General features: G+C 41.3%; 2 protein-coding genes across 3 annotated transcripts; both read right to left on the bottom strand.

Annotated features, from left to right (window-relative positions):
• Nucleotides 1-491: 491 nt before the first annotated feature.
• hebp2 (heme binding protein 2) lies at nucleotides 492-5,247 on the bottom strand. Its single transcript, XM_035143882.2, has 5 exons — nucleotides 4,844-5,247; nucleotides 4,543-4,627; nucleotides 3,304-3,439; nucleotides 2,267-2,447; nucleotides 492-2,155 (listed from the first exon to the last, which is right to left on the bottom strand). Exons 1-5 carry the CDS (start codon nucleotides 5,059-5,061, stop codon nucleotides 1,969-1,971), a joined length of 807 nt encoding a protein of 268 aa, XP_034999773.2. The 5' UTR covers nucleotides 5,062-5,247; the 3' UTR covers nucleotides 492-1,968.
• A 392-nt stretch (nucleotides 5,248-5,639) lies between these two features.
• cmtr1 (cap methyltransferase 1) lies at nucleotides 5,640-13,881 on the bottom strand. Of its 2 annotated transcripts, none has more exons than XM_035143880.2 (24): nucleotides 13,545-13,881; nucleotides 12,778-12,882; nucleotides 12,495-12,661; nucleotides 12,171-12,329; nucleotides 11,971-12,063; nucleotides 11,802-11,873; nucleotides 11,613-11,707; nucleotides 11,222-11,294; nucleotides 10,913-11,111; nucleotides 10,710-10,828; nucleotides 10,479-10,575; nucleotides 10,221-10,353; nucleotides 9,590-9,769; nucleotides 9,446-9,502; nucleotides 9,290-9,347; nucleotides 9,085-9,153; nucleotides 8,742-8,873; nucleotides 8,337-8,462; nucleotides 7,949-8,040; nucleotides 7,716-7,784; nucleotides 7,493-7,540; nucleotides 7,233-7,345; nucleotides 6,969-7,077; nucleotides 5,640-6,715 (listed from the first exon to the last, which is right to left on the bottom strand). In XM_035143880.2, exons 1-24 carry the CDS (start codon nucleotides 13,558-13,560, stop codon nucleotides 6,580-6,582), a joined length of 2,517 nt encoding a protein of 838 aa, XP_034999771.1. In that variant the 5' UTR covers nucleotides 13,561-13,881; the 3' UTR covers nucleotides 5,640-6,579. The 2 variants fall into 2 exon arrangements, with proteins under 2 accessions (XP_034999771.1, XP_034999772.1); XM_035143881.2 differs by having other exon boundaries at nucleotides 13,510-13,881.
• Between the last annotated feature and the right edge of the window lie 9,635 nt (nucleotides 13,882-23,516).

Consider the following 23,516-nt stretch of genomic DNA (forward strand, 5'->3'; position numbering starts at 1 on the left):
AGCAGCTTCACCTCAGAGCAGAGCCGCTGAGATCAATCTGACCAATGAACAACAGACGCAGGTGGAGTGAGTGTGTGTGTGTGTGTGTGTGTGTGTGTGTGTGTGTGTGTGTGTGTGTGTGTGTGTGTGTGTGTGTGTGTGTGTGTGTGTGTGTGTGTGTGTGTGTGTGTGTGTGTGTGTGTGTGTGTGAGATTAAAACAAGATATCACTGCTGCTGAGAGCCTGAACATGATATTGGGAACAATCCTGCCACAAATAAAACGAGTGACTCAGCAGTCGTGGCCCTGGCGGCGAGGAGAAGGTGAGAGAGGACGGAGGGTGAAGTGAACTGCGGCGAGGATTTCGTACGACTGATGAAAAGGTCACGACCAGCGGAGCGTGGAGGACGGTCGCACCTGTGTCCACTGCAGATCAACAACTCGCTCTCTGAAACACCAAGACGGGACGACGAAGACAAGAGATGAAGGTGATAAATAATCAGGAATCAGTCGTTTTATGAAGCGTTATATTTATTATTGATTATATTAAAGTTTACACAATTCAAAAGTACTTTTTCCCATGATTCAAACATCAGAGCTTATGTTATTTTTCCCTATTAACATCCATCATGTCCCTTATTCAAGATTAAAAACAATTCACAATCTGTCAGGAGCTGAAAATGTAAATATTCATATAATGGAATGTATAAAAAAGGTAAAGTGGTGTTTAAGGCAGAGTGTGAGTATTAGTTTGTAACTGTCACTCTTTGTCAGTATGTTACACACACACGGTACAAAAAATGTAAACACATGAGAACTTGATTTTGTGTTTATCTACAATAATAAAAAAAAATGTCTGCCATGCAAATGTTTGGCATCTTTTTTTTCAGCACCTGTGACCAGACAATTCATTTTTCATTCACATAATTGGATCATGCTGGCGTGATTGCTGAATTCACCAGAAGGATGTTTGTTGTTAGTAAATAGGAGGTAAAGAGGGTCGTCCACTAACCAGAGGGTCGGTGGTTCGATCCCCTCCAGTCTATGGGCAAGATCCTGAATCTCATATTGGCCCTGACAGCTGTGCCGACTGTGTGTGTTCGAAACATGGAAGCAAATACAAGTGGTATTTGCTAAGTGCTGTATTCCTCCAGTCCACTTAGTGTCAAATGATAGATGAGATGTCAGTGACGAGTGGGATCAGATCAAGTTAGCATCATGTCTCCAGCAGTCTGTGTTCACTCACCAATGATTCAAGAGGTCAGCTGAAGCTTCACTCTGAGTCAAGTGGCTTTTTAGGCAAAGTTCTTCTGTATTTTCTTGCTCTGATGAACTGTTGTGACACAGAGGAAGTGCCTGACTTGGAAAAACGGTTGTTTTGTTCAAAGGCCGACTTGATTTGTCAAACTCAGGGTTACAGCCTCATTTACCCTCGTACTTTATCATCTCTTGTGTTGACATGGCATTAGGAAGTGTTCTCTGTGGCCAGAACAGACAGAAGAAACACTTACATGTATCAATAATTTGTGTTTTCATGTACATGTAGTGAGTGATTAGTGTATTACAACATAACTGCTTCATTTCCACATCAGCTTGTTACATTCTGACCGGATCAGTGAAATTTAAGTGTTTTTTTGTACCTTTAAGAAAAAAGCAGCAGAGGAGAGAAATGTCTTCTGACTCCTTGGCTCCCTCTGCTGGAGATATTCACTCCACTGCAGCCACTTGCTCCTCCAGCTGTTTAAAGGTGGAGTTCACTGTAGCTGCTTTCAGACAGGGAGTCTAATTCAGTAACTTTTTGGTTAAGTAAATGTAAACTGATGCAACTTATGTAAAGAAATAGTAAGTAAGTACTTTTTTAAATGACCTTTAAATCTTAATCCATCATACGTCATTAATACGAGCTGTGTTAAATTTATCAAGTGTTGTGAAATGATCATATAAAAAATCTGCCACCTTGGGTTCGATGCTGCGTGACCTTTAAATCTCTCTAGTGCTGCTCTTCTTTCTTCAGCACCCAGACCTCGTTCCTGCGGTTGGTCAGTTTGAAGGGGCTGTCGTACCCGACTGTGTAATACGGCTTGTCCACGAACGGGACGCCGTCCCTCTGCAGGCTCTCCAGGAGTTTCAGGAGCTCTTCCCGCTTCATGTTCTCGTTGGAGAAGCCTCCGTACTTCCTGGAAGAGACGGACGAGTAAAGTCTTTAATTGATCAGCTCTCTTATTGATCAATAATCAGCTGGAAGATTTGGCTTTGAGACTGTTGAGGATTTTGTTTTTTTACGCTACCTGACGTAAGCGGTGAACTCCTCCCTGTGCTCCACAAACACCAGCGGGTCGCTCGGCTCCGGTGGGTTTTCCTGATGCTCCTCCGGGATGTAGAAGGACACGGTGAACTGGGACTCGCAGGCCGGGCCGGCCCCCGGGTCGACGCGGCCCGTCACAGGGGCCGTCATCTCCACCTTGACCTCTGAAGTCACAAACGCATGGACACTCACTTAAATATGAAAATGATACTTGTGATTTGATGTGTAATGAGCTCGTGTAGGATTCACAGATTTAACATTTTCCTAAACAAACTGTGGAGGCCGATAAAAACTTCCCCTCACATAATGAGACCTGAGCAGCTGTTGGCCATGTAAGCCCAGATGTGGTGTATTAAACACTGTGATAATAGCTCTGACTCTGTGCTCTGCAGACTCACTAGTCAACTACACAAACAATACATGTGCTCGTAAATAACGCTGGCGTAAAGTGCTGAGTAAGAAACAAAGGCAGTGGCGCTGTAACAAAGTGCTGAGCAGGAACTAAAGAGAACTTTCTCCTGCATTTATTCATCTGCTCTCTGTCCTGAAACCAGACTCTACAGGATTTCTTTCTGCAGCACATGAACTTTATTCACTCGACTCATCGTTGTGTTTAATCAGCTGCTGTTTGACTTAGTCGGGTAAAGATTTACTTAAAAAAACCACAGAAACTAACACACGTCACAAACAATGAATCACTCGAAATGAGCCTTTCACACATTTAAATATGTATGTTTATTTTCTAAATTCAACTTCTGTGTATTTGGTCGTATTAGTGTTTTGTTTTTTATTTATAGTTATTTTTAATATAGTTTACGGTTAAACTGTAAAATACCAAGCCTGCGTTATAAGGGTTTGATAACGAAATTTTAGGAGGTATCTGAAAGGTTTTAAACCCTAATATTGGAATCATCGGCCGCCAAAGATCCAGATCAGCCCGGCTCCATCACATCTCCTCAGCTTCTCTTATTATTATTATTCTTTAGGCAACATTTCAGAGGTAAAACAGTTCGGACTCACTCTTGAGGTTGTTGCCCTGGATGTAGCTGAAGAGTCTGCGGAAGCCGTCTTTCATGGCTGCGTCCAGATGCATCCCGCTCAGAGACGTGCTCATCCACTTGGTGGCGTGGTAGGTGCGGACCTCATAGTCCTCTGCCTGCAACACACACGTACACACGTAAACACACGTACACACACACATACACAAACCAGGATTTCAGCTGCACTGACGCTGCAGATTTATTTATTCATTTATTTATTTTTAACAATGTTGCAGTTAGGATGTGATCGATGAGACCAGAAAGAGTCAGCAGTTTTTTAGAAAAGGTCACATGTATCGATCGCTGTCACCTCAAGTGGTGACCTCATGTGTTTCCTCAGTTAGTTTCACATGAAAAACAACAGGGATCATTAGTTTCTCACTGTTTTCACGCTCTCTTACAACAAATTAGTTTTTTCAACAAGAATCAAATTAATTCCCCAGTTTTTCTATTGAACTCAAAGACGTGTGTGATCCTGTTGATTTTGTAAAGTCATATTTCAGGATGAATCTTCAAATTAGAGACGAGAACTGAAAACAGTATCCTGCAGGATTCAGATCAGGTTTACCAGCGAGTCTGCAGCTAAGTTACATTCCACATGAAATTAAATTGAAATTTGTATCGCCTTGATCCTCACTGTCCAAAGTTTAAAACTCTTTCTTCACACAGTTTTCATAAACTATCTAACAGGCTGACGACAGAGACAGTAGTTTAAAGTATAAAGTATTCATAAAAATAATTTCTTCTTAATAAAATATATATAATATCTTAATTTGTCTTTGTTGCTGCTAACAGCGAAGACTGTGTTATCACGGTATTTTCAGGGCTGGGCGTTATGTCCAGAGTTTATAATATAATTAACATTTTTATATCAGTATAACAAATGTCACATTTTTATTTCTTTAAAGTTTACAGAGTGACTTTTGCTCCTGAGTGAAGGTTGTGGTGTTAAACTCTTCTTTACGAGCAGAAAACGACAAACACTTGGGGTCAATCAATGATTAAACCTCCTCACTGTACAATGCAGAACTATTAAACTGATACTTTGGGGCTTTTATTAAATATAAAAATAATAAACTTTGACAAAGTGAAATCTGGAAACACTTGATCTCATTATTTGATCTGAACTCGTGTGTTTTCCTCTCGTGAGTCTGATCAACAACGTGGGGCCAAAGGTTTTTTGCAGCTTGTTTGTTTTTTAGCTCATCTGGACATTTACCTTGTTTCCCTCCACCGCAGTGAACTTTGGGCTTTGTAGTCCGGTGGAGAACAGAACTTGTCCCACAGCTTTCAGCATCTTTAACCTGTAAAGGTCACATAAGCATCAACGATCACCTGCAGCATCGAGTCACGTGACACCTGTTATTCAACAGCTCATCTTGGGAAATAACTCACGTTCACTTCAACAGTTCATATAAGGACATTCAATTCTTCAACACACAACTCAACACATTTATTTACACACGTGACAGTTGTTAGAATATCTATTTAATAATAATAAACACAGAAACAGTAAATACCTGTGAATTGACGCGTCCGATCCGAACTGAGGGAGGCGCCTGTTTAATGTTTTCATAACACTGCTTCCGGTTAACGGGAGCTGACATCCGATTGGCTGAGCGAGTCTGGATTTCAAAATAAGAGCTCTCGTGGTGGATGGTGACGACAGAGTAAGAATTAAAAATGTAATTAAGTTGTGGCCACGTTTAAACTTTGGTTTTAGTGAGTTTGAGCTCATCTGCACTCACGTCACAAACAGCGTTTAATGTGGGATTATGTGTATTGTATTTTCTTAAGTTATTTGCTTTCTGTTTTTTAACCTGCTAGGCATTGTATAATAATAATGATATTTATTATTATTATCACAGTACAGAAGCATATTGCATTTACCTGAGAAAAACAATCAGCTGTTTTTCTGAATTAATGAGGTAGTTAAGTTGATCATTCATATGAATGCAATACGCTTCCGTAGTACTGGGTCAAATAAACCAAACAAATATAGTCTCAAAATTGTATACATTAATTCATAATAATATATCATTATAATTGTTTTTTATTATAATATAAATTGAAACATTTTATAAAGAAACCCCCCCAAAACGACATACATTAGTAGACAAAGGAATGGATCTTGGTCACGTTTAGGGGGCTGATATTTATGAGTGTGTGTAATTTGGTGCAGATCCAGATAAAAATCCAGATCTAGTGAGTTTAAAAGTTGCTTCATCCATGTGGGGTCCAGGTGGAGGAATGTGCTCTGAGCTACGCTCTAGTGTTTACTTGTGCTCACACACTGCTTTTTCATGAATACATACATTTGACCAGGAAGTGGAGAGTCTGTTCTAGGATGAGCATCTCCCATTTATTTACTATACTATTATTTACATCAAATGGTCGGTAGCTAATTTTACAAGAGAACAAAACTCATTTGCCTGATTTAAGAAACAACAAAGTCCCGGAGGAGAAACAACCTAAAAAACCAAGAAGACACTTTTCGATCGAGGACAGATCACGTTCGAATGGAAGAACAGCTGCTACACCAACAACGAGGAAATTGTGCTGACAATTGTTGCGTTGAGGCTTCAGCTGGAGATTTGGCAGGAGCAACAACGACGAGCCTATTTGTAAGAGAAAATCTCCACGGAGACGGACAGAGGAGCAGTTGTGTTGTTGAGCAAGGCAAGCGAGACATATGGATGCATAGTTGTAACATCTGTAACCCTATGTGTCATTGTTGATCTGATGGATGCAGATACACACAAGCATTTACTAAGAACCAAAGAAAAAGAAAACACTCCTACAGGGACATGCAATTCAATGCAGAGACGATGGCGGCAGCTTTTCTTGTCTTCTCCTTGTCCTACGTGATGAGATCATAGAGCCAAGGGCAGTGGAGGAGGCAGAAGACAAGAGTGTTTTTTCAAATGCCGGTTGCTTACAAGGAGTCCGGATGTCACCGCTGGAAAGAGCAGCAAACGCATCATCACTTTCAGCTCCAGCATTTCCCTTACAACCTGCTCATTATTTCTCTAAGCAACATGACATAATGGAACGAGAGGACGTGGAAACGGTCAAACGGCAGATTATAAAACAGAAGAATAAAAACAGGGAATTCAAAAAACACATTTTCAATCGGCTGTTGAGTATTTTTGATGACTGCAAAACTGCATTCGAACATAAGGCTTTACGTCCGCCATCATTTAGTGCATTCTGTGCTCAGGTTGTCACTGGTGAGGCTCTGGGCGCGGTGGCGGCCTCAGGGATGGTAGTTCTGGTGGATGAAGGACAGAACATTGTCTTTGGACAGTTTCCCGGGATCCACGCGGGTCTGAGAGTCGTGAACGATGACGCCGTCCACCCAGGCCCAGAAGAGACGCTCAGAGTGGCAGACGCTGAGGATGAAGACAGAGGATACTGTTATAATAAATATTAAATTGTTATATTAAAAACTATCCCATATTAATCCCCGAGTCTAAGTCAATATTTTTGCTAAATTTGAAAGGATTCTCTGGAGATAACGCGTTCAAAAGGTAAAAATGGTTATTGTTGGGTCACAGTGACCTTTGACATCAAAATTCTAATCAGAATCATTCCAAATGAGTGTTTGAACTAAATTTGAGTATGGATTCAGAGGTCAGTACTTACTGGAAGGGAGCAGCACAGTTTGGTGGCATTTCATAGGTGGACGCTTTGGTTAACTTATTGTAGAAGAACTTCATCTTGGAGTTCTTACTGTACGCGATGGTCCACGGCTCTAAAAGATGGAGAGGGAAGCGAGATTTTACAAAGGTTCAGTAAAAGCAGAAAACCACAAATCCTTAGTTCACTCAAACGGTTTCAACCACAGGTTTGTGGAGGCTTTGACGTGGTTGAAACCAAATGTGTTCCGACACTGAGCAGCACACACACCACTGATAGTCTTGATGATGTAGAGGCCAGTGGGAAGGAAGTGTCGGTCGTCTCTGCCGGTGTAGGACAGACGAGGGATTCCTCCTGAACTCTTTGTTACTTTCATTTCTAGTCTGCATGAGGGAAGAAAAACAGAAAATGACGGATGTGTTTATTTGTTTTTTTTATTGCACAGGAAACAACAAAGATAAGATAATTATGTGAAACTCACCCTAATGCTTAATAGTTGGTGTTGACTAATGCGATACCTGTTTTCTTACCTGACAAAGATTTTCTCCATTTCCTCCAACCTGTACACCTCCTTCACTCTGGGAAAAGACAGAGGTTACGTTTACATAGCGTGACAATTTAATGCCACAACACTGAATTCTATTATATTAAAGGTACCACAAATACTGTGTTTAGCCTTTAGCACTATCAGAGACAATAAGATCCCAGTACATAAATTACACAACTGCATTAAAAATAAACTTAAATAAAAACCTGATAGGGTTCATGTCTGGTCGGCTTGGTTTGGCCACCGCCTTCACAAACTTCTCAGCCATTCGGATCCTGGATATACAACAGTCATTAGTTAGCAAACTACAGAAAACTATAATAAGTCTGTCAGTATTTACAGAAATGCAGCTACAACGTGGACAGTGAGTAGTGGATTATTAAGAGATCGTACATTAAATGAAAAAGTTTGTTACAGCGTACAGGTGGCGCTGTCCTACCTTTGGTTGAAGTGCTGGTCTCTTACGTCAGTGCCGTTGAGTATTAGTGCGTCCATTACATGAACTGCGTTGATTCTCCGCTGAGCTTTTCCCTACAGGCCAAATATACATGTATGTAAAACCAGCTCCATAAACAGTTGAGTCAGATGCGTTCTATGAAATTAAAATGTTAAGCTCTGAATCTTTAAATCATGTTGTGGAGAAAACCACAGACTCTTGATGAATAAACCCTTCTGTCGTAGAACATGGTCAAAGCAATATATAACCTGATGCCCCCTCCTACCACATCTTGTAAAAACAATGCAGGTCGTAATTTAAGCAATAACAGATATAAAGAGCGTGATATACGGACTCCCATATTTCATCGGCTCAGCCCGTAAACTCTCACCTCGCCCTTCAGCTCTTGGACGATCTCCACGCTCAGAAGTGTATCTCTTGGCAGCTCCAGCTTAAAGTTCTCCAGTTTCTTCCAGCGAACAGGCATCTTCCCGTCCCACGTGTATATCTGAGACTTCTACACACGTAGAGAGGAAACAGAGAGAACAGACGAGAAGGTGAAAACAGATTCACTAAGCATAGAAACGGTGAAATCAGCCAGTCAGCTCTTTGTTTTAATCTCTTCCAGTAGATATTCAAACAGGGTTACAGTTAAAATACTTACATTTGATGACACTAGTTTTAGTTTTGCATCCTATCATCCAGACTAATGATGACAAACACAAATCATTTCTACTACTTCACTTTAGTGAGAAAAAACACAAGTTCAAGACCTAGGTTATATGTTAAGACTCACCCCGAGCGCGAGAAGAAAGATCTGCTCTCCACCTCCCACAATGCACTTGTGGTCCAGTACATGACGCAGCTTATCAAGGGTGGTGGAGTTGAGAGATGTGAGCTTGGACTGGAACGACTCCATATTCAAATTCTGAGGTGCAGCAAACAAAAAGGATTAAAGATGAGGAGCAGAAACTGAGAAACATTCTGAATTAGGACCACTAATAACAGCGTTTCAAAATATCATAATTTATTAAAATAAACAAACAGGTTTTCTATTATTGATTAGTTTTAGTTAGTTTAGGTTTTTCTTTTATTATTAACAATTTAAAACACACAAAAACTGGGATTTATTAACTGACCTTGATGAGTTCGTAGAACTTTGTCTTTGGGTCTGAGGGAGCAGGAGTGACCCTGGCCTTGTCTGGTACCTGGAAAAAGACAAAAAAAACGTATTTAAAACTTGAAACAGACTGAAAGTACATTTATAGATAAAAGATCTATGAATTATATTAGATCTGTTGTCAAGGTTAAATGTAGAACAAAAACCGCAGTTTCTCGACTCACCCCCCAAAGCTTCAGACACTCCTTCCTGATGTCGGCCTGCCTCGTCTCTGAAAGCTCCCTACAGACGTCAACACAGTGTCACACAGTTAGTTCCACACACATTCCATCCCACACATAAAGCTAAGCTGGAGTAGAGATAACTGAATGGTTTCTCACGAGTCGACGACGAAAGCGTGGATCTTGGCCAAGGCCTTGATCTGGACAACGCAGAGGCTGCGGGGAGAGAGAATTCACTTCCTGTCAGTCTTTCAGTTTAAAGATGAAAACATTAAGTCCTGTCTGAATGTTGTGGATCCCCACCTCTCATTGGAGTTGACCATAAACTGATAGAAATCCGTGTCTTCCTTGATGATGCTCAGTGGAACCAAATCGGTAACGTCTCTCTCCGAGTTCTTCAGCTGGTTCAGTTTCAGGTTGACTCTGAACATGTATTCCCTGACGGGTTCTGAACCGGGCTTCAGACCACGGCACACGATGTACCTGAGGGTGGTTAAGAGTAGGAGCAATTTGGAGGAGATATTAATAACAAGAAATACTACTACTACTAATAATAATAATAACAATAATAAATTCTGTTGAAAAAAGATCAACGTATCGATCAGGCTATCACTAACGGAAAGTGACAAATCCAAATATTAATATTTCTTCGCATGTCATCTTATGACCAGATATTCAGAGTATACATAAGTCTAAAAAGTTATCCAAAATTTGAATTTGGGGTATCTCTGCTGATTTAAGTTAAAGCATCTCAGTTACTACTTGGAACAAATGTTTGACCCAGAGAACAAGCAAAATATTAATGTTATGTAACAAAACTTCCTAATGTCGCTGTTTTGTAAATATTCACGGAACAGTTTTAATAATTTCCAACCTGCACTGTTTACTAATCAAATCCCCAGATCTCTCTGTATATACACAAAGACAGACAGACCTCTCAGAGTTGGCAGGTCTGCTGGTGATAGGTTTGAAGAGACAGATCCTGTCGAAGCAGAGGTACATCAGGTAGACCAAACCCACACTGAAGGGAGTGAAAAGGTCAAAGGTCTTACACACAAAGTGGCCACCTGCAGAGGACAGACAGAGCCAGGGGGGAGGATGAGTACATAACATGAGTATAAGGATATTGAGACTGAATATAATATTTTACTTTACAAACATCAGAGTGTCCACCTGACCAGAGTTTCAGTACCTGTCCTGAGTGTAGAGAGCGCAGTGAGGGCCTGACAGAGCAGCAGCTGTTTGCTCAGGATCTCCTGGATGTTTTCCTGACCTTCCACAGAGAAACCCTACCACAGACAGAGAAAATAATCAAAACTTAAGTTATTCAATCTCCAAACAGAAACCTCAATTCATTCCACGAACAGCGAGACTCTGCACCGTCACCTTGTAGTAAAATAATGACCGTGCAGAATAGTCTCACCCCATCTGCCATGAGGAAGTGCAGCCCTCTTCTCTCTGTGCTCTCCAACACAAAGTTTCTAAAGGCCGTCACGTTTTCTGGCCGAGTGATGTCCCCGTCTCCGTCCACCCCTCCCTCACCTGGGATACACAGAGGTCAAGCTTTCACTGAATCATTCATCAGACACCTCCCGGCAGTGATGTGCAGGTTTTCCTTAGGTTTACCATAGTAGGGCTCAAACAGCTCGCTCGGCGCAGAGTAGAAATCTTCCAGTTTGAAGTCACAGGGTCCTTTCAGCGTCATGCCGAAGCCTTTGGCGTGCCAGCGTCTCCTCCACAGAATGTACTCTGAGAAGCCTCCGGGCCCCGCGCAAACGTCGCCGAAGTACAGGAGCTCCCCCTCACGGTCCTTTGTCAGAGGTAGCTACGGAATGAAAGTGGGCAGAGATATGGTCTCACTATCTCTACGTGTGGGCTTGTGTTGTCTGATCCAACACAAGTTCAACCTATCAACAGTCACTTTGACCCACTCACCCCTTTTGGATCCTTTGGGTTGGTGAACATGTGGTCGAAGCAGTGGTCGAGGTTGGCCATTTTCATAGCTGCTCTAAAAACAGAAAGCATATAAAACAATTTGTAGAAAATTAAACATGTGAAAAATTAAAGTTAACTGCTGCAAACTACTTTTCTGGCATCACATACGACAAACATGAATTAATACAATCTACATAAGTCTGCTACAGTTCTGGACATAGCTTCTATTTCAAAAGGCAGGAACTAACCTTCCTTCCATCCATTCATTGTCTTCCCCTTACATGAGCTTGGGTTTCAGAGGAGTAGCATATTTTAGAACTTGGGTGACTTATATGATATTAACCGCACTATGTTTGTTTGTCCAACTTGTGGAAACCACCTAAAGACTGACCTGTTGAGGAAGATCACTCCTCTGATCGTTTCGTAAGCGTTGGAGCGTGTCCGAGCTCTCCGCATCTCCTCGCCCTCCAGGTCATCAAATATGCTCTGAACATCAAGCAGACACAGCGGATACATAACCAGGAATGAAGAACGAGATTTGAACAGAAGTGAACAGTTGGTGATTTCTATGATAACTCACCTTGCACCTGAGAAGAGTGTGCAGAAGATCTTCGGTGCAAAACTCTGTCTCTTCCTCGATCTTAAGTTTTTTCTGTAAGCGACCGAAAAAACAAGAAATATGTTCAAGAATAATCATTACACACTTATCACATTTATATCTGAGTCGGTGTCCATGTTTTTTTGTTTACCTGTCCCAGAATCATCCAGTCCCTCAGTTCATCTGCATCTGGGGTCTCTGTGGTGCATTCTGGGAACCAATCTACCTTCTCTACAGCGCTGGGCTGGACAGACAAAGATCACGTCATCAGTACCACTGATGGTTGCTTGAATCCCACATGGTATTTCAAATCAAAAATTACTAAAATAATTTCAAACATTGGCTGTGTACCTCTGATTCATCGCGCCAGTCGACATTGAGCTCCCCCTGAAAGCCCTGCAGCGTGAGGCCGAGACCCCTTCTTCCTCGCTGAGTCGAAGCCTCCACGATCTCCTTGCGTCCCTGGCCAAACTTCCCTAGACCCTCGCCCATACGGAAACCCATCTTGGCCTGAGGGTGTGAGAGGTTACAGACAAGGGAGTTAGAAAACAAACAGCAGAAGAGCTCCATATTTCTTATTAATACTAATGGGAAAAACTTTTTTTGACACATCCAACTCCAAAATGTAGCAGTACAGACAATTAACTGTGTTAAGAGAGGTTTTCAGTACATTACCATGAGCTTCTGTGACACACTGTTGTACATAGTGAACTTGGCGGGGTCGTCGGAGGGGTTGTCTGAGGGGGCGTCTGTGTCTTGTCCATCAAAGGACGATATGGAGGGCATGGAGAACCCTGGTCTCTGGTCCTCCTGGTCACTGAGGGACTCATTCTGGCTGGAGTCTGGACAGAACAAAACCACACACACAGTTATTATCACAAGGATCCTCTTAATCACCGCAGTCAAAAGTAAGCAGGCCCAGCAAATAACTTTCAATTCTACAAATGAAGGAATCTACCTTGTCTGGATAATTGTGACTCCTCGTCCGAGCTGCTGTCTTCACGACACAACTTTGTCCCCTTGGGTGGGGCTGGCGGTGCTTCGGCTCTTCTCTTCATTGTGGCTGAGATAGAGCGGAGGGGACAATGACAGAAAGATAAGATGTTTGATGGATGGACGAGGTTCAAAATGAAATAGAATAAATAGAACCTGCATTAATTTACTTTAAACAAACAAAACAGTGGCAAACTAAACTACAAGTACGACAAGGATGCACGTATTGAGAGACAGTCACTTCCTCATTTTGTCCTCTGGCATTTTTATCAATTTTTAGGCACCGGTTCACAAAATGATTAAACTTATTTAATAACTTTGAGAATGTAATGTGAGCCCTATGAGACAAATTGTGATTAGGGAATATGGGCTATACAAATAAAATTCGATTGATTGATGATTTGTTTCATTCTTCGTTTTTTTTTTGCAGTCTACAATGGAAATATGAGGAATTATATAAATTATATATAAAAAAAGTAAACAATGTCCAGATTATGTATTTTCAGATGTTGGGTTTATTTGTTTTATCATAATTTAAACCAGAGCCATTAAAACATTTCCCACTCAAACACACAAACAGCCCCAGTTGGCGCCTTTCACGCATCAACAATATATTTATTACGTCATGTGTGAGCACCACAGAGCTTCCGTGTCTCTCTTCTCCACAACTTCACACTTTGATCGTTAACAAACTCACATTGTGTCCGATTCTGTGCAAATACGAGCTGTTACCTCTCGACTCGGTCATCCACCGTGCACCATAAGTTTAAAATGGTGAAACTCTGGTGAAGTGAAGGCTCCTGGCAGCTCGGAGACGGGGTGGGAGTTTTCTGTGAAACGAAACTGCGCAGCTTTAGCTTTAGCCGTTAGCTCTCCGCGTTAGCCAGCCCGCGTTTAGCCGCTCGGGAGGAAAACTTCACTCTTCTGCAGCAGCGCCGACACATCGTGAGCTGCGGGTCCGCGTCGACATTTTCCTCCTTGACTTTTATTCACGAGGAAACTTTGGTTAAATGTGAACCCGCGTTCTGTTTTTAGAGCTGTCAGGGGTCCTGCTTCCCCTATTGATGGCGAACAGTGATGACGTACTTTATATAAAGTCTGTCTACAGAGGTGCCTGTCGAAAAACAAAAACAAATACATGTAATAACCATAGGTAATACCATGTAATAATGACAATTATCAAAAATAATGAAGGTACCCGTGTTATATTATCAAATAATCACTATTATCATTATTATTATTATTATTATTATTATTATTATTAGAAGTATTAGAAGTATTAGAAGTATTACTAGTAGTAGTATTTTTTTTAAATATATCCCTACATGGGTTAATCTTTATTTCAATGCAGAAGCATTTATGTTTTTGTAGAAATCAAAGGGAAACTGATCAGTAATAACATGGCTTATCCTTTACTGAAATGATTTAAAAAGTGACTTTGGGGAAGACCGATATATTTGTGTTCTTCAACAATAACCCCACCCGACAGGCAGGGACCCCTGTTTCTGCAGGTGTGTCCTCTTAAACAGCATTATCTTGTTCCATAGAAAGTTCAGGCTAAAATCTTTGTATAATTTTAACACTCCCAAGTAGAGACTGTATATTAAGACGGACGGCCCCACTTCATGCCACAAACTTTGACCTTTTAGTTTGGTCCATATCCCTTCCATCAACTTGGAGGAGGCAAGATGTATGACCTATACTGCAGCCAGCCACCAGGGGGCGATCGAGTGGCTTTGGCTTAACTTTTGGGCAGCTGTCAAGTTGTCCATCTTTATGTACAATCTATGGTCCCAACAAATTTAAACGTGTATCTATATTTGAAATCTTAACTTTGAATGGGAATTTCTAAGGACCTATATTTTCTTGTACCTAAAAATAACATAAGATGAGACTAATTCACACGGAACTTTAATTGAATTGCTTTGTGACCAGGTGATTAGATTGACCTTTAACAGGTCTTGCATGCGTGTCAGATTGGGGTAATCCATTCTTGGCATGTGAATTAAGGGATCCTGATCTCCTTCATCAAAACAATTATTAGGCTGTTTTCAGTCGTGCTTTACAATGACTGAGGAAAACAGGCTCTCACACTCTCCTGTGAGAAGCCAGGATGACCTTTGTGATGTCACACTATCTGCACATTGATCTAAAATCATTTTAACCCCACATATTCATTTTGATTTCCTTTGTGCATTTTCAAAATGTGAGTGCTGAGCAATGTACAATAGATGGTCAAACTGTGCGGCCGTTGTGTTTTCAGCAAACACTCTTCTCCTTCTCATGCAGTTTGAAGTCCTTCAGTGCATTGCATGACTTCCGTGATGAGTCGGTGAAATCCTTTTAAGAAGAAGCTCCATGGATTCGTGACAGATCGAGAGAGATCGAGAGAGATGACCTGAGGAAGCAGCCGAGCTCTGAGCTTCCTGACAGACGTTCTTAGATAAGATTTCAGAATATTGTTCAAAAACATTGAATTTAATTAGAAGGATTTTATTTTCTGCTGTAAGAGCTGCACAGACATGTCGGATGAATTGGCCTCTACTGGTTCACTGAGAACCTCGGAGAACCTTGTACTGTAGTTAATTAGTATTTTACAGTATATGTTTTGTGTCATTAGCTTTTAAATCAAACATTGTTGTTTCTTGATGCATCTGTTACAGTGAGGATCTTTGAAAAGGGGATGAATGAAAGTAATCTAGTAAAAGATTGATGATGTCGTCCTGCTCTGTATCCAGTGATTGCTGGAATAGGCTGAAAACCTCCAGTCATGAACCATGAGGAGGATTAAGTTAAGTTTATTAAAGATATGGATTGATTGAAATATTATTAACGACAGGTTAATTTAGAAGGAATAATGTTTTTGTGTCTGTTTTAACTGTGGACACCTGAACCAGAATCCTTTGTACCAGTGTCACAATGCGATTTGCCCTTTTTTAATTGTACCTAGTTGATAAACCGTCTCTGTGACGCCTGCAGACGCCATCACATCGTCTCTTTGTCATTGATGTGGTTATGTGTTTCCTTTCGGTGGCTAATGGGTTTGGAACATCTTCTCACAGGTATATTAATCCACCCCAGTGGATCTGCTAATCCCCCACTGACACACAAAGACACAAACACTGTCCAACACCATGTGACCTGCTTACGCAATGGGGCCAAGGCTTTATATACCACCTGTAAGGACTGGACTCCCTCAGGGGAGATCATCACAGTGAAGGTGTGTGTCAGGTTATCTGACTGAGGGAGCGGGGAGTGTGTCCTCGGACACAGGGGAGAGCTGTTGCTGCTGCCGCACTCTGAGGATCCAGGCTGAAGAGACCCAGCAGGAGCAAAGGGAATCCCAGAGATAAACTTGTCCAGCAGAACGTCCCGTGGCCCTGGTTGCAGAAGGTGTTTTTTTGTGGACTCAGCTGTGAAGCACCGGAAAGAAGGACAACCATGTTTTTTCGCATCCCTCGACTGACCCCTGGATATATTAGATACCTCCAGGTGTGTAAAATGCTTTAGGGTGATTTTCTTCTTTAGACAGATTAATGATTAGTGCTGGACATGAAAGGGCCATCTGCAGTGGCACAGCAGTGGAGCAAATTCCTTAAGAGACTCTAACAGAGACTTGTACAGATCTGGAGTTCAGGCCCTGCATGTATCCCTGAGCTTGAGAAAAAAACTGGTGTGTGTAGTTTTCAAAAACTCAAGATTTCTCTTAATGCTGCTTAGGCAGAACAGAGTGGAGGGCCAACATATTGTAAATATAGATTTGATTTGTCATAAATTATCACTTTGCAGCTTTCAAAGTTTAATTTTAAACCAACACTGACTCAACCCGGCACATGTTCGATTGCCCATTTGTGTGTTTGTCATGCTGGGATTTAAAGGATTACAGCAGCCTGTCTTTGAATGGATTTGAATCAGAGGTGCCTTAGCTCCCCGAGGTCAGGTAAATACCCTCTAATTGGATTTCCTGAGAAATAGCATGAGATGACATGTTCCAAACCACGCAGTCTGCTGGGTATTTCAAAGAGCTGCAGCTGGATGCTACAGTGCAGAGTGTTTACAGGGTCCAACCTCATTATCAGAGTTAATGTTTGATTATTGTCATTATGAGACAAAATAGGTCACGATTAGACAAATTATTCAATTGACATTCCTGCAAAAGGTGCGAACTTGTCCAGAGTTAATAAAAACAAGACAGTTTTTAGCCATGACGGTTCAATAGTTAATTTATATTGGGAAATTTGTATTTTCACTATTACACTTGGGCTTACAACTCAAACAAATTTACTCAATCCATAAACTTACTCCTAATATGAAAAATTCTAAAAATTACGATAATAATGAGATATATGTTTTAATGGGTTTAAACAGTGATGGGCTCAGAGAATGACTGTATTTATATCTGATCTTAGGACATGTCTCGGATTGGCCCAAAATTCGGACACATCTTCAAACCTGCAGAGGATCGTATGAGTATTGAAACTTGATAGAAATGGAGGTTCTAGTGCGACTCTTCCCCTTTGCTAAGACCATTGCTGGTATGAGACAAGCATGTGAACATGGTCAACTGTTTAAGGACTCCAGTGCAGCCAGAGCAAGGAGGAACCTTGCTGACCCCATGCCTTGGTCATCATCGGCCCTGGTGATGATCAGGCCTGGTTGTGGTAGTCGCGGTGATGACCCCTGCTGTCTCTTTCAGACTCAGGCAGCCCAGACCGTGCTGCAGAGCCGTGTGGGTCCTGCGATGCCGCGCATGGCGTTCCTGCTGGGGCTCATGGGCGTCGGCGTGTCCGGCTACAGCTCCCGCCAACTCACTCTGCACTACAAGCCGGCGAGTAACCTGTTCAGATGAGATGGATTGAAGATGGGGGACGCAGACACACACACACACACACACACACACACACACACACACACACACACACACACACACACACACACACACACACACACACACATTGAAAGAAAAAGTTTGACTTTCTGTGAAATGATCTTAAACTAATGGGACCTTTCTTGGCTCTGAGCAGCTCCCAGGTAACCAGCAGAGAGACCAGAAGGCATCATGGTCGTCTACACCATGAAACAAGATGTCCCAATAGGTGGTTTCGGCTAAGCTACAATAACTGGCTGCTGGCTGTAAACTATAACAACATATTATTTCGCAAAATGTCAAACTATTCCTATAAAGCAACATGGGAAGAAAAGCTATATTGTGGGAACTGATAAAACTAAGTTCAATGTTTCTCTTTTTCGGTTTTTCTCCTTGCATCCTTCCTAATAACCTCTCATGTGTGGTTCAAGTTGAGCATCATCCTTGTTTTTGCTTTATTGTAATTTTGTCGTTTGAGATGAAGAGATTGTTGCCTTAAGGGTTCGCTACTGCAGTTAAGAGTTTAAAAAAAAAAATCCCTGTTGAAAACTACCTCTCCATGTAAACATAGTGAAGATTCATGTAACAGGCAGTGAAACAGAAAAGGCAGCTTTTGGTGTTTCTGCTGAACTCGGTCGATGTTTTGCTTGAACCACGGTCTGTCCCCTATGCAGCGTCCCGTGCCTTATCATGGGAGCATTCAGGCTGAAACCGGCCCTCAAATACATCAGTGGTCCTTGAAGACACTTTGGCAAATGCAGCCAAGCTGAGCTTCGCGAAATCTCCTCCGAAATCTTTTAATCACCGTCACTTTTTCCTCGGGCCATTTCCGTGATGCAACACAGAGCGTCCTCTCTCGGAGGACAGCCGGTGTTGTGACGTCTTGACCTGTTTGCTCTTTTTGGATTCCTTTGGTGAGATTGTAGATGACAGAAACGAAGAGGGAGAGATATCACATCCGAAGCAGCTTCAAATCAGAGAATCAAGGCATTGATATCTAAGACTGGATTCTTGATTCTGGAGTTGAACGTGTGAGTTCTGGAGTTTGAGATAATCTCTGTTAAATAGTGACAAAAATACCAGAAAAGCCAATGAGGTATTATTATCGCTCTGTGCGGTTGCGTTTGACTCCTGAAACTGCAAAGAGAAAAACTCTACAAACAGAAACATGTGACGCTTGTGTGAACGATGCTACTTTGCACTTTTTTGTGTGTGTATAAAAACTTGTACATATCACTTTGCTGCTGAATGAGATTAGTAGGACATGACGTGGAGTGCTGCCAGCTGGTTTTGTGAGCTGGACTGGGAGACTTCTAGCTGGATTGACACATGGTCGTTGTCAGGCAGAGGAACCAGGACAGCCACCCTGGATACCACCTGTACAATCATGTGAATCCACCCGGACGTCTCCCAGTTGCATACCACCGTCGCACAAGATTATTATATAGATGAATGACCAACACGGTCTCTTAACGTAGGTAGATTTTCTTTCAATGTGTGATTTATAACGTAAAAAAAAACTTTGACAGCATGTGAATGTATCACCGACGAGGAATGAAAATTAGCAGAAAGAGGAATTTGTCATAATCTCCTGGTTCGAGGAAAGACAAGAAGAGATTAGAGTGTAAACGGGTCACAATGCAAGTGCAGTGATACAGTGATCCCTGAAAGATCCTCTTATGATCCTCTGGTCTTTTTTAGACCAGCTTATACTTACACGAGAGGGGCCACTGACCCTGAAATGAAGACAGGTAACAATTTGACAGAGCAAGAAGTGGGATCATTTATGTCGTGTTGACCTTGTGAATTGTATAATTGGATGTAGAGATAAAGGAAGTACATATTTACTGTTTGTTGTTGCTGCATAACCAGTTTTCCTGCTTGGCTTGTTTGTCATGTTGGTTGAATGTTAGTCACTGTTGTGGTACAAAGGCATAAAATTTCAAACACCACTTAAAAGAACAAGTTTGTATCAAAATCAACCGTTACATTGTGTTTAAGTGTGTTTTGTGGTTTAATTAGACAAAAATGAGACGTTACAATAGGAGTACTTCCATATTATATATTGTATGCATTTTTTGAGTGATGTATATTTACAGCACAAAGGCCCTGAAATAGTCTGCATTTAATGTGTTTCATGCTTGATATGTTAAACAACAGTTGTGGTTGCATTGTACTTTATGTTTGACCATCTTTGGACATGTATTATCTTTATGGTTGAATTACTCTGTAATACGCAAATAAACCATTAAGATCTTAAAAGAAAACTGGCAGATTGTTTTTTATGTGTCTCCTCCTGTAACTTTCTCAAATACTGTGAAGAATATTAAAAAGAAGAAATACCTTCTTCGATCACTAGATGTCAGCATCGATTACAGACATTTTCTCACACCCCCTCTTAGACTGTGGAAAGGCTTGATTTACAGTAAGTGAACTGTAGTAATGTGGCAGTGATCCCTCCACAAGCTGTGTCATATGATCGAGAATATAGAATATAGGGCATCAAGTTTTTTTTATGGATGAATTCCATTCATTTTTACACTTTCCTTCCAAGTCAGATTCATTACTTTAAAGGTTCAGTGTTTAAGATTTAGGTGACAGGGATCTAGTGGCTGAAATTGAATATAAAATAATCCTTGTGATGTTCTCACTAGTGTATGTATTTTAAAATGTACAAACTTTAGTTTTTTTTCCAGAATGGGCCCTTTATATTTAAATAATTTATATTTACTCTCTACTTTTGTTTAATCACAGCCTGTTTCAGATAAGATAAGATAAACTTTATTGAGGATATTCACTTGTTACAGCAGCAGATATTCAGAATGATGTGGAGAGAACATGTTCAAGTATGAAATACAAATAATTTGTACATAATAACTACTCGAGACAAAAACATTATAGGTAGAAAAACATTCGTTCTCTTTCTCTTGTCTCTTTTACACTTCTTCTTAGTTACGTTAAAGGACATCACAAGATAAATGTCTTAGAAAGATATAAGATGTATTTGAATAAAACCCCACCATGTCAACACATGATCATTTTAATGTATGAATCTAAAACTTTGTGAAAACTTTTCACGGACCCCCACGCAGTGTGCCACTGAAGACCCCATGGGGTCAGCGAACCCCCATTTGAGAACCATTGTTTTGAACTATGTCTCACTTCTCAGGTGTGTGTGTTTTATATATCGCTCTGCATCTGGAAATAAATATTGTTTCCCTGACAGAAGATTTTTTTTTTCTTGCTGATTCACTGTGGCTCAGGTCAGGCGAGTTGATCTGCTCGTCAGACTCACAGTTCTGACCCAGTTATAGATCTAAGCTGCTTTGGAATCAAACCCAATCTATCCCGGTAGGAGCCAGTCAAGGTTACAGCGGTGCCACCCTGGATTTCACCCAGAGCTTTAGAGATGGACTTCACAGAGGAAATATAGGAAAATATACTGGGAGCGAGGAAATGTCCCTGTTTGTCTGGGCCCCTGTTTTTTATCAGGTTCTCGGCCTCAGGGCAGAGAGGAGTCAGAAGTTACAGGGACTAAATTTCTTTCCTCTCGCTCACTCTCTCCAAACACACACACACACAAACAGTGACTCCATTATGTGTCTGTTTCACTGCCGTCTCCTCAGGAGGCTCTTGTTACCGTCTCTTTACAGCCGACAACAAAGAGCTGAATGTCTGTGCTACCAGAGAGATGGAGGAGAAGGAGTGAGGGACGAATCCACAAGGTCTTTACTGCCCGAGTGTGTGTGTGTGTGTGTGTGTGTGTGTGTGTGTGTGTGTGTGTGTGTGTGTGTGTCAGTCTTGCTGTTTGTCTCTCAGATTCTAACCTTACAGGATCATACCTGGATCAAATGAGAGCAAATACCAAGAGTAGCCCCAAGTGTGATTTACAGCTGCTCCTGTGTCCGGCTCTGTCACAGCTGCCTCAGGTGAATCAGTTCTAAAGAATCACTCCATGAATATCAGAGTCAAGTTATCAAGTTGTTTGGGAGCAAAGGCTGAAAGTGCAAATTTGTCCAATCTGTTAAAAAGAAAAAAATAAGATAAACAAGTAATTACATACTTGTTTATCTACTTTGCATCTATGATATGATTATTTTTTTCTCATCGTGTTTTATGAACTCTCTTGGACTCTATAGTTCTGTCTCTCGTGTGGACGCACAAGCAGACAAGTAATCTAACCTACTGGCGCACACATGCTCTGTCACGATAAGAGCCCATTTCCTCTTCTGGCCTGCTGGATCTGTTTGTGTGTCCTCAGTGACACTTTCAGTGACGCAGCGTTTTTTCTTCCACCCTTTAAATGGCTCTTCTTAAACAGCAGAACAGCTTAGCCTTGTTTTAAATGTGCTCTGCACCTCGAGCTAATGACAACGCCTCTCATGTGCAGGGGCTAATCATTTCCTTTTCTTTTTTTCCCCAGCCAAGCTTATGCTGTCATGCACACAGACACAGACAGACAGATAAATGAGCAGATAAATGCATATTAGCAACTGTAATTGTCTGTATATTTTTGTTGTGGTCTCATTTACAGGGTGCACGGGGGACACAGCAGCTGGGAGCATGCGTGATGTTGCCTGGCAGCTTGTTACCAAACATGAGGAGGTGAGTATGCTGAGGCACATCCAGTCTATTTTAGGTCTGCTGCACTAAACGAATGAGGTGTGACTGAAAATCACCTTGTTGTGAACACATACAAAGGCCTGTATTGGGTTTGAGTGGCCAATTACATGACAAAATATCCTCATGCATGTATCACACTGAAGTTAAGCTCCTTATAGCTGGTGAATGGTTTGTCTACTGTACTTTGTCTTAGGCATGACTGCCTCACGGGCCAATGGAGAAAAAAAGGTTTGGTCTACTTTGAACTACATGAGGGCCAGAGCACATGTCGTCCTCTAATCCCTGTGCTAAAGTCGTACTAATGACTCAGCATTTCAAATTCACAGGTGTCCAACGCCAAAACGACTGCTCACATTCTTTCCTTTCCTGTGTCTGGGTTTTCCAACAGAGAGCAGCCTTTAATGAGCCTGTCACTGAGCGTTCTCTCTGTAAAACTGACAGGGGGAGGATCACTGGGGAGGAAGGTGGACTTATGTGATGAATTGAATTATTGATGTATTGATATAGATCAGGGGCAGGGCTGGACAAGCGTTGTTGCTTCTCCCGATTGCTTTTAGGAAAACAGTTGTCAATGTATGTTTCTCATTGAAAGTCTGTTTATTATTTATTGTTTTTGGTTCTTCCTTTGTTTTTTTCTACATATATTTTTATTTATTTGTAGGTTAAAAGTCAAGAATTGAGGGTAAACAACAGAAAACAATTAAAAGCAATAAAACTAAATAAAGTGAAACATTTAACAGTTTACTAGAAAATACAGTCATTTCTTGGAACCTTAACTATTGATTGTGTGGACTTGCGGCTGTTAAAGTTGAAATGATGTGCCCAATACAAATTTACTATCACCACACCACACAGCTGAGTCTCTGAGTGACATCTTCGAGACTTGGCCTGCGAACATAATTAAAGCTTTTAATCTCTGTTCTTGGCTAAAAGGTTCTGATGGTGTCCCAGGGGTTTGTGCGGGAGAACCCTGTGACCTCTGAATCTCATCAGATAGTTGATGAGTCATGGTTAATCTCAGCTGGCTCCTTCCCTTTGCTGCGTAACCACAACAGGCTTCAAATAAAACATTTAAAAATCTCTCTCATGAGAGTGAGAGAGGTTGTATGTATTATTGTGGCCTTCAGTTTTGATTTGTTTACCAATAGGCCATTAGGGACCCAATAAATTTATCATAAAAATAATTCAACCTGCAGTGTCTGCATTTTTGCCAC

Source organism: Hippoglossus stenolepis, chromosome 20, assembly GCF_022539355.2.
Source record: "Hippoglossus stenolepis isolate QCI-W04-F060 chromosome 20, HSTE1.2, whole genome shotgun sequence".
Taxonomy (NCBI): domain Eukaryota; kingdom Metazoa; phylum Chordata; class Actinopteri; order Pleuronectiformes; family Pleuronectidae; genus Hippoglossus; species Hippoglossus stenolepis.

Coding starts and splice junctions, on each gene's coding strand:
- hebp2 (XM_035143882.2), bottom strand. CDS start 5,061: ATGAGCTCAAACTCACTAAAACCAAAGTTTAAACGTGGCCACAACTTA. Junction 4,628..4,843: donor TCGGACGCGTCAATTCACAG/GTATTTACTGTT, acceptor TGACCTTTACAG/GTTAAAGATGCTGAAAGCTG. Junction 2,448..3,303: donor CCAGGGCAACAACCTCAAGA/GTGAGTCCGAAC, acceptor TTGTGACTTCAG/AGGTCAAGGTGGAGATGACG.
- cmtr1 (XM_035143880.2), bottom strand. Junction 12,662..12,777: donor GTCACAATTATCCAGACAAG/GTAGATTCCTTC, acceptor TGTTCTGTCCAG/ACTCCAGCCAGAATGAGTCC. Junction 8,874..9,084: donor AGTTCTACGAACTCATCAAG/GTCAGTTAATAA, acceptor GCTGCACCTCAG/AATTTGAATATGGAGTCGTT.